This window comes from Lathamus discolor, chromosome 1 (assembly GCF_037157495.1).
Source record: "Lathamus discolor isolate bLatDis1 chromosome 1, bLatDis1.hap1, whole genome shotgun sequence".
Classification (NCBI taxonomy): domain Eukaryota; kingdom Metazoa; phylum Chordata; class Aves; order Psittaciformes; family Psittacidae; genus Lathamus; species Lathamus discolor.
In genome coordinates, this window is record NC_088884.1 from 117,883,572 (window position 1) to 117,899,587 (window position 16,016).

A 16,016-nucleotide genomic window follows, 5' to 3' on the forward strand; every position below is an offset into this window, starting at 1 on the left:
TGCAAGCAGCAAGCATGCTATCTCTGTTGTATCAGTCTGTGCCAGAAATGATGTCTGTTTAGAACTAAAAACTCCTGGTATGACATGTAGCCCCGAGATGACGATCTGATCACTTACATATTTCTCTCTGCATGGAAGCAGGATGAGTTTATTAAATGCAACCTGAATGAATAAGGAGCAGGAATTCCAACAGTTTTTAATGCCAGGTTTGCTGCTTACCAGTTGATACATCTTTATTTGGGTTTTTTTGTGTGTGTGAGATGTTAGATTTTGAAGAACCACAGATATTCACTGCTACTGTTCTATTTTTTTCAGGCTCATGAAGTTTGACTGCTATCCATCACAGAAATTAAAGCGGGGGGGGGGGGGGAGGGAGAGGGGGGGGAAGAAATAATAATCATTTGGACTTAACACATCTGGACCATTTCCACCAAGAATGAGTGTTTTCGTGTTTGGTAATCCCAAATTATAAATTAGAATTTATTACTCTGTATGCGTATCTGAAATAACAGAACAGGCATTTTTATGATAAATCCTATTACGTAGTGTTTTGAAATTGCATCGGTACCCTTTTGCTCAGGAACTATACAATTTTAGAGCCAGTCAAAAATATATAGCCAAGCAGTTCGAAATTGCAGCAACCTCATGTACAATGAATAACACCCCAGGGAAGCAAGAAACATCTGCAGTAAAGAGCATCACAGAAAACTGTCCCATGGTAAGCAACGAATCTGAATGTTTTCAAATAATAATAATAATAATTAAAAAACCTTTCACAAACAAAACCAAACATGCATATATAAAGTGTACATGTACTGCACAAGCGCTATTCCTAAAGGATTAAACTGCATAGGTAAAAATCAAAAACAATGTGCAATATTTTAAGCCCTTAAAGCACAATAAAAAAAATAATCAGAAATTAAAAGTAACAGACTTGCTCCCCCACAACAAAGCCAATTCTGTATCAGAGCCATTAAGATATTAATCAAGACAGAGGTTCTTCAGTCAGAAGTTGGAAGAACTGCTCACAAATTTTGGCTCACCATTCATACTTAGGGGATCTGAAATGTATGTTCACAATTAGAATTATCTTAAACAGTTATGTTCAACACTAGCCAACCTTGATTTCTTTTACAAAGTGCTCTTTATGTAATAGAAGCTATCTTCCTGGTAGAAAAAACATCAAGTAGTTTAACACTTTGAACATCAAGACACATCAAGAAGAACTAAAAAAAAAACAGGTGGAGAGAAGAAGCGAGAGGTAAGAGTTGGCTGCTAGAACAAAAAGCAACTAATGCCAATGGCTCTATAAGCATCCAACTTGTTTATTGTTAGCTACAGGCTTGTTCCTAAAACTCAATTTATGGAAGAACTGCATAAGCTAATAGACTAGAAGCTTACACTGACTTTACAGGACAGCCTCATATACCCTACCTGCCTTCTCTAATGAAAAGATCCAATAGTTACTGAGTTCACCATTACACAGAAAGCTGTCCAAAATATTTTCAACTAAAAAAAAAAACCCAAACTAAACCAATAAACAAACCAATGCAGACAACTAAGGCAAACCGTGCTTACAAGAAAAATCTACAGTATCTGTACATAAGCTGTATAAGATCTTACAAAAGAAGATTCCCCCAAACCACAGCTATTTCTACTCCTGCCCTTTTGTTGCCTTCTCAAGATAATACACATTGACTAAGTGGCGATTGAGGTGCTTGCTGTATTCACCTTCCTTTTTAAATGAGCGGTCACAAAAAATGCACACATAGCTCTCCCTTGCCACGGTGGTGTCAGCAGCTCCTTTTGATGCCTTTGGACTTGTTTCCTCTTGTACGGAGCGAGCTCCATTTAACCCCGAGTCATCGCTTCTTTCTGATATGTTGTCACTTATGTCGCTGCCTTCGTGGCTGTGGATGCCCTCGTCCTCATCCATTTCCTGAGATTCATTCAGTTCTGTGTTATCCCGAGATGATAAGGCCAGAGCTGCTTTAGGGCTTTGCGTGCACCCTTCTGGGGGCACAGGTACCGGCACAGCATCTCCTGTTGGCTCTGTTGCTGGCAAGCACGTTTTGGTCAGGTCCAGCAGGTCTGAGTTATTCACAGTTTCTGCCACAAAGGTTTCCTCTGGCTCCTTCTCAGGTGCCAGATCTGCTACTCCATCCATGAGAGCATCCAAGCTTTTTTCAGAAGACACTGCATGGGGAGATTCCTCAGAGCAAGTGTCTTCCCCTCTGTCTGCCTTCCTCTCCTCCTCTTTTTCGCTAACAGTGTCTTTGCTCTCTACTGCTGCATCAGGCATTTCTTGGTCCTTTACCTCAGCTTCTGTGTTTGCATCCTGAGCTGGCAGGCAAAGCTGCCTTGGGTCTTGTATGCAGCCTCCTTTGGTGTCGGTGCTCTCCCCCTTGACAGCATGACCACTGTCGTTGAATGCTGCTGCATCAGTGGGATTTTGCTCCATCTGGCTGCTGCCCTCAGTGTCAGGCTTCGCGCACCCATCTTCCTCAGTGATATTATACTTGTCTGGCATCTCCCCTTCCTTGATCTTCTGCTGATCAAGTTTAGTGCTTTTCTTACTGTGCTTATTTTTCAGAGCTTTCTTTTTCCTGTTTTTCTTGAGGCAAGAATTTTGCTTTTTAGACTCCTCCTCTGGTACAGCATCACTTGTTTGAACTTCCAAATACTCTCTAGGTTTAGCTTCCACTTTCTTTTTCTTTTTTGCTGCTGTTGAGGTATCATTTGCCTGCTCTTGCTTTGAGGAGGTTAGTTCAGCCTCTGCCTTTCTTTTGATCTTCTTTGTTTTACATGTTTTCTCAGTATTTTTCTCAATTTTAATATCCACCTCCTTGTTCTCTGAAGCCGATTTCCGACTCCTGGTTGTCACCTGGCCTGCAGAAACACCGCTCGTTGCCTTCTTTTCCTTGGCCAAATTATCTTTTTTCTCCACTTTCACAATTCTCTCCATTTTCTTTGCAGCTGAATCCCCTCTCATTTGTTCTTTCTCCACTTTGTCACTAACGCTCTCAGAAAAGTCAACTTCACTCTTTTTAGTCCGTAGCTTCACCTTTGAGACATCCATGGTGATGTCAGAACAGTCCGGATGCCTGGATTTGATGTGATACTGCAGGTTACACTTTTTAGACGCTGCGTAATCACAAACAGGACAGAGGAACTGGCGCGGGTTGACATGGAGCTCAACGTGCTTTTTGAAATTGCTGCGGTCAGCTGTTTTGTAGTCACAGTGTGGGCAAGTCAGAGGCTTCGGCCCATTGTGAACCTGCCTTGCATGACGAGTTACTTCATGCTGGTTGGAGGCCACATAGCTGCACTGATCACATTTGAATGGCTTCTCACCTAAGGAAGAAAGGGTGGAAGGGAATGATGGTGATTTATTAAGTATGGGGGTGGTGGGATAATCACCTCCCACTAATACAGATACAGAAATATGGAACTCAAAAAGGGGAAGCAAAAAATTATCCATGCGCCTTTAAAAATTGGGTGAACATAAAAAATCCACAAGTCACAAACACATTCACAAGACACCAAGAACGTAATACAAAAAAAAAAGAGAGAAGGGGTGAGGGCTGGGAGGAAGGGGATCCAAAGCCAAACAAGCAGTAACAACATCACAGGTTCTGGCTATGCATACATACCGGCAGAGATCTCTCTACAGTAATATTAGCAAATGGAATCCATACCCAACTGGTCCATTGAATGCATTGTAGAAAAATGGAAATGTAACATTTGATGAATAGCAGTTTCACACAAACGTTTCAAAAAAGTGTAACTTTACAAAGATTTAGCATACTTCATGTTTGCATTAAGAAGGAAATGAGGGGAAAGAAGCTAACAAAAACCAAAGCATGTGAAAGGGGCCCGTTGCTCAGATGATCTTTACCTCCGATAATTCAGTTCACTGTTATGGTGTCTCAAACACTATACACTGACTGCAGCCTACTCTTGGCAAGCCAACCAGATACAGTCCAAAGTCATCATGTTACTACCGAAATCTGCATTTACAGTTGTGCAATGACTCTTGCAGAAGTGTTCTGTAATGTTCTCCTTAGTACATGACACTGCAGAAGTGGCTTTCAATTTGCACATCAAAGCGAATAGGAAAAACACTTGTAGCACAACAACTCAAGAGCAGAAATATTTTGAGAACATCTGTGCCTGTGCAAATTCAGCTGAGGAATTTGGGATGCTCCTGGACGTTGACCAGCATCTCAAAGCTGACCTGCAGAACTAATTTGTGCCACTTCCCAAGTATGCTGGAAATCCACTTCAGCTGCTTCTGCTCACAGTACAACAGTGCTCCTCCCACCCCTGCAAGCTGCTGCCCCGACACTGCCTGTACTCATGCTGCTCCATTCTCACAAACTATAAAAGGCTGTGCTTCCTCCCTGGCAGCAATGAGGGGGGCCACTTGTTTAAAAGCCTAGATCATGTCGTATCTGCCTGATTCCCTATCATCTTTTCTTTCCTTCCTTCCCCTCACTTTCTGGTGGCATTTTCCACAAGTTTAAGCTTGATGTGCTTTACCGCTCATCCTTCTTGCAAGCACGGACCTTTACCACCTACACTTCAAGAACAGTTCCATATTGCACACAGTGAGGACAAGCACAGCCTCTCTCTTACATACACGTGAACAAGCTGTTCTAACCACACAGAGTGCTCAGAGGTAGCTGCAACAGGGTAACTCAAAGAGTTTGTGTCCATCACCTCTGTAAATCCAGGGATGTCGTGGCACAAGTAAAAAGGACATGTACCAAAATGGCCAAGAATACAGCTGTGAATTCGGCTCTAAACCACTGTTGTTCACTGTCTGATGTGTGAAGAAAGCTCCAGCGCCAGTCTGCCTTAAAAGGCCAGCCTGTGAACTGCAGGAGTCCAGAAATTGCCACAGAAAAGGTTCAGCTGTGTGGGCAATGCAGCAAGACATGCAACAGAAGTTACGAGAGCTATTAATAAAACAACCCAAATAGGAAGAGTCCCATGTGCACTCCCACTCCTGTCGGAACAGCTCACACCCTCCTTCCCAGACCTTTTGAGGCAGGGGCCAGATCCCACTCCTCATCCTTTTTGGATCTGAGACTTCCTTGCACAGACAAATGGAGAGTAAAATGTTCATGAAACGGTTTCCAGCCTGAGTCTTGACCAAACCATTTGCAATCTCCATTCAGCCCAGAGTTCAGCCAGAAATTGTTTTTGTTTCTGGAAGCAGAATACTTAATTCACTAAATTCTCAAACCAAAATACTGGCACATCATTTTAAAGCTGGCTATTTTTTAATGGGTCCAAACCTCCCCCATCCACTACAGTTAAAATTGCCTACCTTCTGGCTTCAATTTAAAGCATCATCTGTTGAAATGTAAATAATTACTGTTCAGGAGACTCTCATTACTGTTGCTAGGATTAGGAATTCACCCAGGTCTGGTCAATTCAGATATTAGTAAACCAAAAGCACAGGCTGAGATCTACCTGACCTCGCCTGTGAGAGTCACAAATCACAACTGTGCTTGTGTCTGGCACCTCTGCTGTTACAACTCACAAAAAGGCTATTAATTCATTCAAAAGGGATTTGCAAGAAAGCAAAAGCAGATGTTTGTAACACCACAGCTTACGACCAGTAATGGGAAATAAAGACTAGTAAAAGTTGCTAATTTGGCTTTTAGCGCCACAAGACCGAGTCACATGTGAACAGCCTCCAAGTTTGCCTTTTTCTCTTCACTGACTCCTTGCCATAAGCAGACGCTATTTTACATCTTCCTGTAATGCTAAGCAAAAGCTAAGGATTCCCTGAGAATCCCTGGATGAGGTGAAATCGAAAACATTATAGGAGAGTCTCAGCTGCTCAAAATTTTCCCAGCTTCATTGATTTGAACTGACTTACATCAGCAGATGCAAGACAAGAATCTGTTCTTATATCATCACTATGTTATGCTTGCTACTGGATCACCAGGACTATGAAACTCAGAATTCACCTTGGGAAGTAAAAGTGAAAGAAAAAGATGTATTCCCATTATTACTTTTACTGATGGCACTTAGCATTTCCTTAGCAGGTAAAGACATTCTCTGTTAAAACAGGAGCTGAAGCTCAGGCCGTACTCGATGAGATGATATCTCACACAGAACTGGGCAGCCTTCCCTAGGTGGCCCTGCTTGAGCAGGGGGGCTGAACCAGGTAAGCTCCAGAGGTCCCTTCCAGCATCAACTGTACTGTAATTCTGTGAACCACCCCCTCCTTCCCGAGTCATGCTGCTGCTGCCCCTTACCAACCTGAGTGGGTGCGCATGTGCCTGGTTAAATGGGTCTTCTGAGAGCTGGAATAAGGACACATAGCACATTGATAGGGTCGCTCTCCTGCAAAACCAAACAACATAGTTACTGAAACACAGCTGATTCCCAAACTTGGTTACCAAGCTATACACACAAGGCTGTCACATATCCCCAAGTTGTATTTGAGGGCACACTACTTCTCAGCAAAGGGACACAGTGAGAAGCATGTGCCCAAGCAGGGCTACTGTAACATGTCACGCTTTATGAATGAGAGTAGTGACAGGGTAGAATATGAGAAAAGCACATCCTCATGCCCAACTGTGGTCAGACGGTAACCTCAGGCAAAAGGTGACGGCACAGCCACCTGTAGGAAGTCCTAAGCCACCAGAACTGACTTTCCTACAGTATTTTCTCCCAGCAGTCAGAAGATGCACAAAAGATACAAACCCTTTAAGAAATCAGGTATGTTCTTGCTTCATGTAACACCTTACCTGAAACCTCCATGTTTATTTTGGATTAAGATGGGGAGCAACCATTCAGCATGGACCTGCATTTGCCAGAACAAAAGTGCAGACAGAGACTGGGTCTCTACTGCTGAAGTTTCATTGGCAGAGTGAAATTAGCTTGGAGCATGGAAAAGCATGATGCCCTGCTCAGTGGAACTATGCTGCTAGCAAAAGCTCAAGTGTAGCAGCAGCATTTATTTTGAATACTCAAATCCCTCTGCCTGCAGAGTTATTGTTTCTGGGGAACTAATGGAAACGAACCTGTCATAAATGAGGTCTCCACAAGGGACACTTGGCTTGTGTAACTATCAGCACAATGATACTTGAAAATCCTTTTCAAGTGAAGACAAGCCCCAAATACAGGCAGACAGTTTTAGAATTAACATCTGCTAGGCAGGTCCAGATAAGTACCAGGAGTGTTTGCTCCAAACTGCTAGCACAGCCGAGAGATCTAGGCAGACATGTCTCCACTACAAGTTGTAAAACACTTCTCAGTCTCAGGTTGATACCCCTACCAGAAGAAGACAGTGAAGTTGGTATGGGAAAAGTAAGTCACTTGTTTGTAATATTTATTCAAGTCATAGTCAGAATTACACCACAGCATTTTGCTACATCAGTTGAAGCATGCAGCCAATGTGCTCTCCAAATCAGAGACCTGGATGTCAGTAAAAACCCTGCATACATCAATAAAAACCCTGCATATATCAATAAAAACCCTGCATACAGACTACTTGCTCACTTTCAGAGGCACAGCTCTATGCGGCAGCACAGACCTTCACTTGCCAGTATGTGATGTGAGGCTCCAAGGCAGGCCTTTGCCAAAACAGCAGTAGAAGCAGTCTTTGTAATGCAAACTAATCCCACATTTCTTCCTCCCAGCAAACATTTAGACTATCATTCTTGATTAGATCAGCAGTTTAAAGGTAAATTCACCCTAACAACCATAACCTCTTTCCCTTTCCAGTTAAAACAAGACAGGAGATTGGTGCAATACAGTAAGATTAAGTCATGTACCAAGGGAGGGGTAGTCCTTTTGTTACAAAGGTTTTGTTTTTAGATGACTCCTTAAGATCTGAAAATATGTGGCCAAAGGTCCTGGAATATTCAGTCATGTCTTCTTCCCATTACCCCAAATTTCCTATCTCTAAAGTTACCTACAAGGTTAGGAATGTGGAAAAGGCTTGCCTTCAGGTATTTTATATAGGGCACAGCAACAAAACACACTAGATTTAAAGTATGAAGAATACAAGTAATTTAAAATGCACTGTTGCCACATGAGAATTAAATACATGACTACATTATAAGGTCTGTTTTAAAAAATTCTATTCCCCAAAGGATGTTTATTGCAATTTTACAAGCTCACTAAATGCAAAGGCACCAAAAAAAGCCCTCTCCACAACACACTTAAAAGACCCAGCCTAGCAAAAGCTGAAGCAGGCACTTAACTATGCAAATGAACAGTTCAGTAAACAAGTTTAAGATCATCTCTTTATAAAGCTTTTCTTATAATGCCATTAAAAGTTCTGCCTGTTAGAAACCACTTTTATCAAACTTCCAAACACAGTGGTAAGCAAGCAGATCCCCTATGACAACCAAATTAATAATAATCATAAAAAACAGACAGTTCAAACCTAGGCACTGAACACTATGACTGCCTTAAGTAGAATCACAGAATCAACAAAGTTGGAAAAGACCTTTAAGATCATCAAGTCCAGCCGTTACCCCAGATGTCTTATTTACATAGACAGCCCTGCGGTTGATTTTCAACTAAGTTTTCTAGAAACTGCTCCTAACAAGTAAAATGAAGAAAAAAACCAACCCAAACCAAAAATCCAAAATTGAGAACAATGCTGCAGTGTCTTGCACATAATACAGTTCCAGCATCAGCAGTGTGGATAGTTGATGGGCTAAATCAAGTAAAAACTTGGTCTAACACGTCTAAAGAGTATGAACATGCCCACGTAAGATCTATGCCTGACACAAAGGATCCTTTCTGCGAAGGGACAGCCCCGAACATCTCCAGCTACCCCCTCCTGGGCAGCAGACAAGTTCTTCCAGATGCAGCTTTCCCAGCTGACAAGCTGATGACCATCTGCAGAGTCCTTAAACCATCCCTCTGCCCAAGGTCCCACACACTTGTCAGAAGTCTGCACGCAAGCACTGTCACAAGCTGCAAGGTATCTTTCAATACAGGGTGAGTTCATGGACTCCAGCTTTCCAACATGGATAACCTCTACCTGCCTTTCTGTGGTCCACAATCATGCAGAGGATGGGTACTACTCCCACCAGACAACATACTAGCTAGCATGCAGCCCCCTTCCCTGCTCCTGGTCATGTGCTCTGGCATCAGTATGTGTCTAATAAGTCGACGCAGTTCACTAACCGGCAGGAACCAACCTGGGGAACAGGAAAGGAATATTTTACTGCCATTTTAGTGAGCTGAATCAACCCAGGAAACGGGGAGAAAACCGAGACTGCCTTTCTCCAGTAGCAGCAGAGCATTTGATCCTGTGAAACCACTGTACAGAGTCAGTGCTTTAGGAAATGGGATGGCCCACTGAATCCAGTTATCTGCAAGGAGGCATTTTCCCCCACAGAAAAAGTCAGGTGAAGAAAGGAAGAGTAAGAAAAGCATCTACCCCAAAATTATTTAACCTATTAGTAATCAGCAAACCAAAGAAACAAGCAACTTTATTCTTAACATTCTGAACACATAAAATAGAAAGAAATTGAAATATGGATGTATCCCACTCATTTTGATTCCACCAAGCATTCTTCTTAAGTTTACTATGACCCAAAGATATTTTAGAATCATTCAGGCAGTTGTTATTAAGCTCAGTACTGTTATGTTAACAGTCTGCAAATACTTTTGACTATAAAGTATGTGTGGGTGTTTTTTCTGGGTCTTTGATTTTTTGGGGGTTGTTGGGGTTTTTTTTTGTGCGTTGGGGTTTTGTGTTCTTTAAAGGCAATCAATTACACATTAATACTAGCACAAACTTTTAGCCTGGTGTATAAATACACCTTCCAGCAGCTTATGCATTGTTTCAATACCCTTCCTTTAGCTTTAGCACTCTCCCACACAAAATCAATGTCACTGGAAACAAGGCACATTCCTAGACAGTCTGCTAATATATTTGAAAGCTCTTTATCAAGCAAGAACTGGCTGAAAGGTCTTAACTTTTTAGTTAAGAGCTAGCAAAAAAAAAACAATTGCCAGGGTGGACTAAGAAAAAAAAAGCTGAAATCATAATCACACATTTCAGCTTAATTAAAATAATGAAAAGACATGGCAAACCACAGAACCACAAACCTTGATTGCACAACTATTTGTAAAGAAGAAAAAGAGGAACTGGACTCATCCCACATAATTTAACATGCCTCACCCCTCTTCTATATGAATACAGTTCACTGGTAAATTGGTCAAATGCAGTGAAAACAGAGCGCTTCCTCAGCAAACATGCTTTCATGGCTAGTTCCTGTGAAACTCAACAAGAGCTTTCAGAGATCAGAGGGGGAACCTAATGTCATGTACAAACACAAGCAGAGATGAATTCAAAGTCGAGACAAATATAAAACAGACAGGCACCACAGCACAGACTCACACTTGGCCATGAGCTCCCCCCCATGATTTAGTTTTTCTCTTATTATTTTGTCACTTTTACCTGGTCTTTTTCCTTTCATCTCCCACAACACACACAAAGAAAACAAACTGGAGGATAAACCACACCATTTTCCTAACACCTCTCACAATCACCTTTGTTTTCTTGTTTAGGAAAATAATATTTAGACAGGACTGATTTTTAAACTCTAAACACCAGTACATAGCTGTTGTTAAGCCTATGTGCTAATGCATTACAAACCCCAGCTAATGCATTACAAACCCCGCCAAAGAAGATGCTAAAGCATGCTGACGAACACAAACTTCTACACACTTGAGCTCAAGCCCAGCCCCGAGGCCAGCCCTCCCCTTCCAGACAGCTGCAGACAACTGAACTGAAGCCTCCAAACCATTCATGTCACTGCTGTGACAAAACATGACTTCAAAGGAGAAATTCCCCCGTGTTTTGCGCAGCCTACAATAAAGGGGAACCGAGTCAGGTCAGCGGGCTAGAAGATGGTTAGCAAGTCTGCTCTTTCTTCACAAAGCCTTGGCGAGGTGAAAATAGCTTCTGAGAAGCTGCCCGCTTAGTCTGAACTGCCCTCCCGCTTCCACCAAAGGCATCAGGAGGCAAAGCAGCCATACCTCACTGCCCGAAGAGGTGAGCTGGCTACTATGTTCCTTCCTAGAATGGGGTCTCAAATTTGGGCACGCTTCAGCACTCCCCACGCAAGAGGCTGGAGAAGCTCTCTAATACAAGGCAGGGTATTTCCTAAACCACCTGCAGCCCCAGCTCACAGCATGGCAGCAACAGTGAAGATCCTCCAGTTCCACTTGGTATAAACCAGAACAGAAAGGGGCCTCATACTGTTGTTCCTTGAGATTACAAACAGAGGTTAGGAGAAGAAAGGAAATCAGGCCAAGGCCTCCCTCCAAAGCTTCCTATAGGCAAACAGAAGTATGTGTCTACTTCTCCTGTACATTAAGGGGAATTAATTCACTGGAACACTACTCAACTCTAACTTTGTAGATGCTGGAGGGCTCTTTTGTATGGGTTTATCACCTCTTTCTTCTCTGTAATTACAGCTTAGTCAAATTTCAGCTCAGTCTAAAGGCACCATTTTAAAAACTACCTGTGTGATTTAGACACCTTTTGTCACCCTGCTTGTTTTGTTTTCACAGTACATCACCCTTTCATGTTGGGGATCCCGACAATCATCATAACCACTCTGTTGTGGTGCCCTCTTCAAAAACAATGTCTTGAAATTGCTAAACCTGATGCTCTTCATCTCCTCTTAGGCCTCTGACATAGACATTTTCTGAGTCCTCTAGGACTGCAGACCACAGCTCAAACCAAAACCACACTTCCATGAGGCTACAACCTGGTAGCACCAAGAGAGCAGAGCTTTGTCGGGATGGAATGAACTTTGCCAACAGAAGACTCTGGGCTTGCTTCATTCATTAGGGTACTCTTAACCATGCTTAAATGAAAAAGAAACCCGAAGGACTTACCTGTGTGAGTTCGGATATGTTGAATATAATTGTTCTTCCTGTCTGAAAAATAGGAGCACTGTGAACAAGTATACACTTTCCTGGGAAAATGGTTTCTTAGGTGCTTCTTCCAGTGATATTCACTGACGGTAGTATAAGTGCATATGGTACACTTGTAGACCCTCTCATTTTCCCCTGCTTTGTTGTGGTGTTTCAAGTGAGCCAGATAGTGATCGTATCTGTTAGTGTTATAGCCACAACGATCACAACGGATTGGACCCTTAGAGAAATCCACCTCTTCTGCAGTGCAAGAATCAGACTCCTTCACCTGCGCTTGCTTTTCTGCGTTTTCTTCCACAAAGAATTTCTTGGCACTGTGAACCCTGATATGATGCACAAACTCTTCTTCAGACTCTGCCTCGTACTGGCAAGGCTTACAACGGAACGGCTTGCTCTTCAAGCTCTTACATTTGTCTTCTGTGCTTTCTGGAGTATCCGGTGCTTCTAATGAGGCGTCTTTATCCGCACTGAGAGTCTTAGGAGGGGGGCAAGCAGCCGGACCTTGGGTTTCCCCACTAGAAACTCCAAGGGAGCTTACTTCCATATTTTCAGGTGCCTCATGGTCACTCTCTGCAGCCTGGGTGTCTTCCATACCCTCTCCATCGCTGTCTGAGAAGTTGCTGTCCCCCACTGTTGTCAGTTCTGCCATTTGTCTCTCTTCTCCAACCAGGTAGTCACAGCAGTTGCCATTGACTTCTCCAGTCAAGGCCACATTTGCCAACATAATAAGTTGAGGAGCTGCCAGTTCAGCTTTAGAGAGGTCGTGTAAGTCATACATGTCATTGGACAATGCCATACCAATATTTGCGCTGCTAGGAAAGAGGCTGTTCCCACCAGACTGTCCCAGCACTTGCGTTGCCATGGCAGTGGTTCTGTTGGAAGAGAAAAGGCTCACGGGTCAGCACCGAGCTACGGAGAAGCCTCCTCTGTTTTCTGCCGCCCAACCACCCCTCCGGGCAACAAGGGAACACTAAAGCACTTCGCTGAGGCCCTGCGGAGGCAGAACCCGGGGCGCCGGCGGCCGGGGGTCCGGTTCCTCCCTCGCTGCGCTGCGGGGCAGTGACCGCGGGGTCCCACCCGCCATGTCCCGCAACGCCGGGGCGGAAACCGTTCCCCCGGGGGCGGCCGGGCCGCCATGTCAGACACCGGGGGTGGCGCAGGCGCCCGCGGGTGGGTGCCGAGGCCCCGCCAAGGGCCCCCGCCCTGCCACCGGCTGCGCGACGGACCTCGCCGGCCACAGAGCCGTCAACAAAGGGGGACGGCCCGGCGCACATCCGCCGGGGGAGGCTGCCGGGGGATCCGTGCCGGGCCGTGCCCCCGCCGCCGCCCTCCCTCCCTCCCTGCCAGGCATGCGGCCATTTTCTGCCTGCCCACACAAAGCGGCCCTCCCCGCGCCGCCCCCGGCCCGCCGCCGCCACCGACGGGGGGTACCTGGCCCGGCACGGCCGCCCCGCCGCTCCCCCTGCCGCCGGCCCGCGGGGACTCTCGGCTTCCTCCTCCCCTCCGCAGCGGGCAGCGTAGGGCAGCGGCCCCGGTGGGGGAAGCAACTCGGTACCGGCAAGGTCACGGCGGCCGCGCCCACCCGGTACCCGGCGGCGCGAGGGCGAGCGGAGCCGCGGGCCTCCGCCCGGGCCCGCGGCCTCTGCCTGCGCCCGGCCCGCCCGGCGGTGGCATCGCCTTCCGGCGGCGGCGACGAGGCCCGGCGAGCGCCCCCGCGGCCGGCGCGGCGCAGGCGGCGGCCGCGGCTCCTTAGCCGTGGTGCTGATCCCCCCCCCCCCAACACACTCCCGACGCGGCCCGGCCGCCACCGCCCGCCCGGCGGCCGCAGATCAGCCCTGGACAGCGCCTCTCGCCCGGCCCAGCCCGGCCCGGCCCGGCCCGGCTCCCCCCGGCCTCCGCGGCCCCCCAGCCGGGTCCGCCCGCACTCACCGGCGGCGCGGGGCCGCCCGGCCGCGCGGCGGCTGCTGCGGGGCGCGGGGCGGGGCGCGCGGGGAGGCGCTGGCGGCGGCGGCGGCGGCGGCGCGGCGGGAGGCACCGCGCATTCCAGCACACAGCGCGCAGCGGCGGCGCCGCCCCGCGCGGCCCGCCCCGCCCCCGGCCGCGGCCTGCGGGGGGCGCCGGGCCCGGCGCCTGTGAGGGAGGGGCGGCGGGGGAGCCGGGAGCGGCGCCCGTACGGGGGCCCCGGCGGTGCCGTTCGCGGCCGCCATCCCGGTACCTGCAGGCAGGGGTTCGAGCGGGCCGGGGCCGGGGCCGCCGTGTCCTTTGTTCCATCCAGGGAGGGTGAAGCTCCGCGGCGCTACCTGCAGCCTCACCTTCACCGTCCTCGGGCCACCAAATGTTACGTGAATGGCTCTTAGCGTGCCTCTGGTAGCTGTCGGACCCACCCCTCCTCATTCCAGAACAGGGAAGAGCCCCCCACCCAGCCTGCTGCCCCGCGATGCGGAGCACAACAGCAGCGGCCAGCCCCGGCCAGGTCAGAGAGAAACCCCAGCTCTAAATGAGGGTCCAAACGTTGTGTGTGGTTTCCTCATCCCTCGGGTACCTGAGCGGCCCTTTGACATTAGCGTCTGAAAAGTCATCTCGGGTCTAAGGCTCCTCAGGCTGGGCTGATTTGTCTTTACAAATCCTGAAACAAGGATCCCAAACCTTGAAGCAAGGGCCAGGGGCTTAGTGAGGGCTTAGTGAGTTGGCATCTCTGTGGGGCTGCAGGAAACCCTCTCCATGCTTCCTCCGGCCAGCTTCAGGGGCAGCTTTGCTGCCAAGCCAAGCAGCGGGTGCAGAGATGGGGCAACCGCCTGAACTGGCAAAGCGGGAACTCCTCCCAGACCAGAGGAAGCAAACGGGGTTCTTCCTCAGTACAAAAAACCCTGGAGAAGTCAAACTACATCAAGAATTGTTGAAGGGGCGTGAAGATGTTTTGCCAGCTGTTTTGATGGAGCATGTGATGAGCATCCCTGGTCTGCTCCTGTTTAGTCAGTGTCCCAACAGAGATTTCAGCTCAGATGAGCCGAGATGGTGCTGACACTCCTGGGCTGCATCTCAACTTGTGGAACATTTTGAAGCCTCTCCCCCAGATGGCTGAGGGATTTCATATGTCTTCTTCTTCCCTTGGTTTTCTCCTGCCCACTGTTGGTGGAGGCCATGATTGCACCAATCCCCCAGAGGCTGCTTTAAAGCAAGGTAGAGGAACTCATCTTCGAAGCAACCGCGCAGCATTTAATATAATTGAGTAGCGCAGGTGCTGGGGCAGGCGGTGAGTAGCAGAGCTCAGGCTGCAGACCTGCTATCACCTTCAGAAGTGCTTCTATCTGTGTTTGTTGGAATCTGAGCCTGTATTGTTACTTAAACCTATGTTCAGACAAACAACGAGATTTTGGGGCTCTCCCCAGAGTGTGATGACACTGTGGATAGTGAGTGATAACCTCCCGTCCTGCACAGCAGAGGTTCAGGGTGGGCACACGGTATCACCCTTATGCTGGTGACTGGTACCAACCGGCACATGCTGTTACCCTTCAGCTCCAAACACCACCATGGCTCGGGCCAAGTCAACTCTTTACATCTCTGTGTTCAGGGTCTGTTGAAAACCAGTGGTGGTTTGGGTTTTATGATGGAGTTGTTTGTGTTTTTTCAGGAAAGTATAAAAGTAGACTCTTGGCATTTGAGTCAATGCTTTTTTAAGCATCACGTGGCACTTGCGGCTTTCAGAAAGCTTCTGATTAAAACTTAGCACATCAATAACCCAACTGTCAATAACGCTTCGTCTTCTAAAGAGTTTCGATATTTCCCCCCTCTTCTGAACAGTTTTGACACACTTATTATTTCTTTACCCTCAAAGACTCATTCATTAGCAGTTAGGAAATGCCAGCCGCACTTGAAGATCTTCCCAACTCACCCTGCTTCTGCTGAGGTATTTCTGATTCCCAAGGTCAAGCTCCCTTCTCCAGCCTCCATGTATGCCTGCCTGTCATTTTTGTCATCTGGGAGATTAACTGTAATACAAGTATATTATCTTATTGGTTTGTACATATATACATAAACCCATACCCAGGTCCGGTTTTTCTATGCTGCTTTTCATACAC

General features: G+C 47.0%; 1 protein-coding gene across 3 annotated transcripts; it reads right to left on the reverse strand.

The window, feature by feature from the left end:
* Window positions 1–459: 459 nt before the first annotated feature.
* On the reverse strand, window positions 460–14,172 carry REST (RE1 silencing transcription factor). Of its 3 annotated transcripts, none has more exons than XM_065692390.1 (4): window positions 14,153–14,172; window positions 11,899–12,809; window positions 6,280–6,363; window positions 460–3,354 (listed from the first exon to the last, which is right to left on the reverse strand). In XM_065692390.1, exons 2-4 carry the CDS (start codon window positions 12,797–12,799, stop codon window positions 1,655–1,657), a joined length of 2,685 nt encoding a protein of 894 aa, XP_065548462.1. In that variant the 5' UTR covers window positions 12,800–12,809; window positions 14,153–14,172; the 3' UTR covers window positions 460–1,654. The 3 variants fall into 3 exon arrangements, with proteins under 3 accessions (XP_065548462.1, XP_065548447.1, XP_065548452.1); XM_065692375.1 differs by lacking the exon at window positions 14,153–14,172 and adding an exon at window positions 13,867–13,951; XM_065692380.1 differs by lacking the exon at window positions 14,153–14,172 and adding an exon at window positions 13,493–13,510.
* Window positions 14,173–16,016: the final 1,844 nt, after the last annotated feature.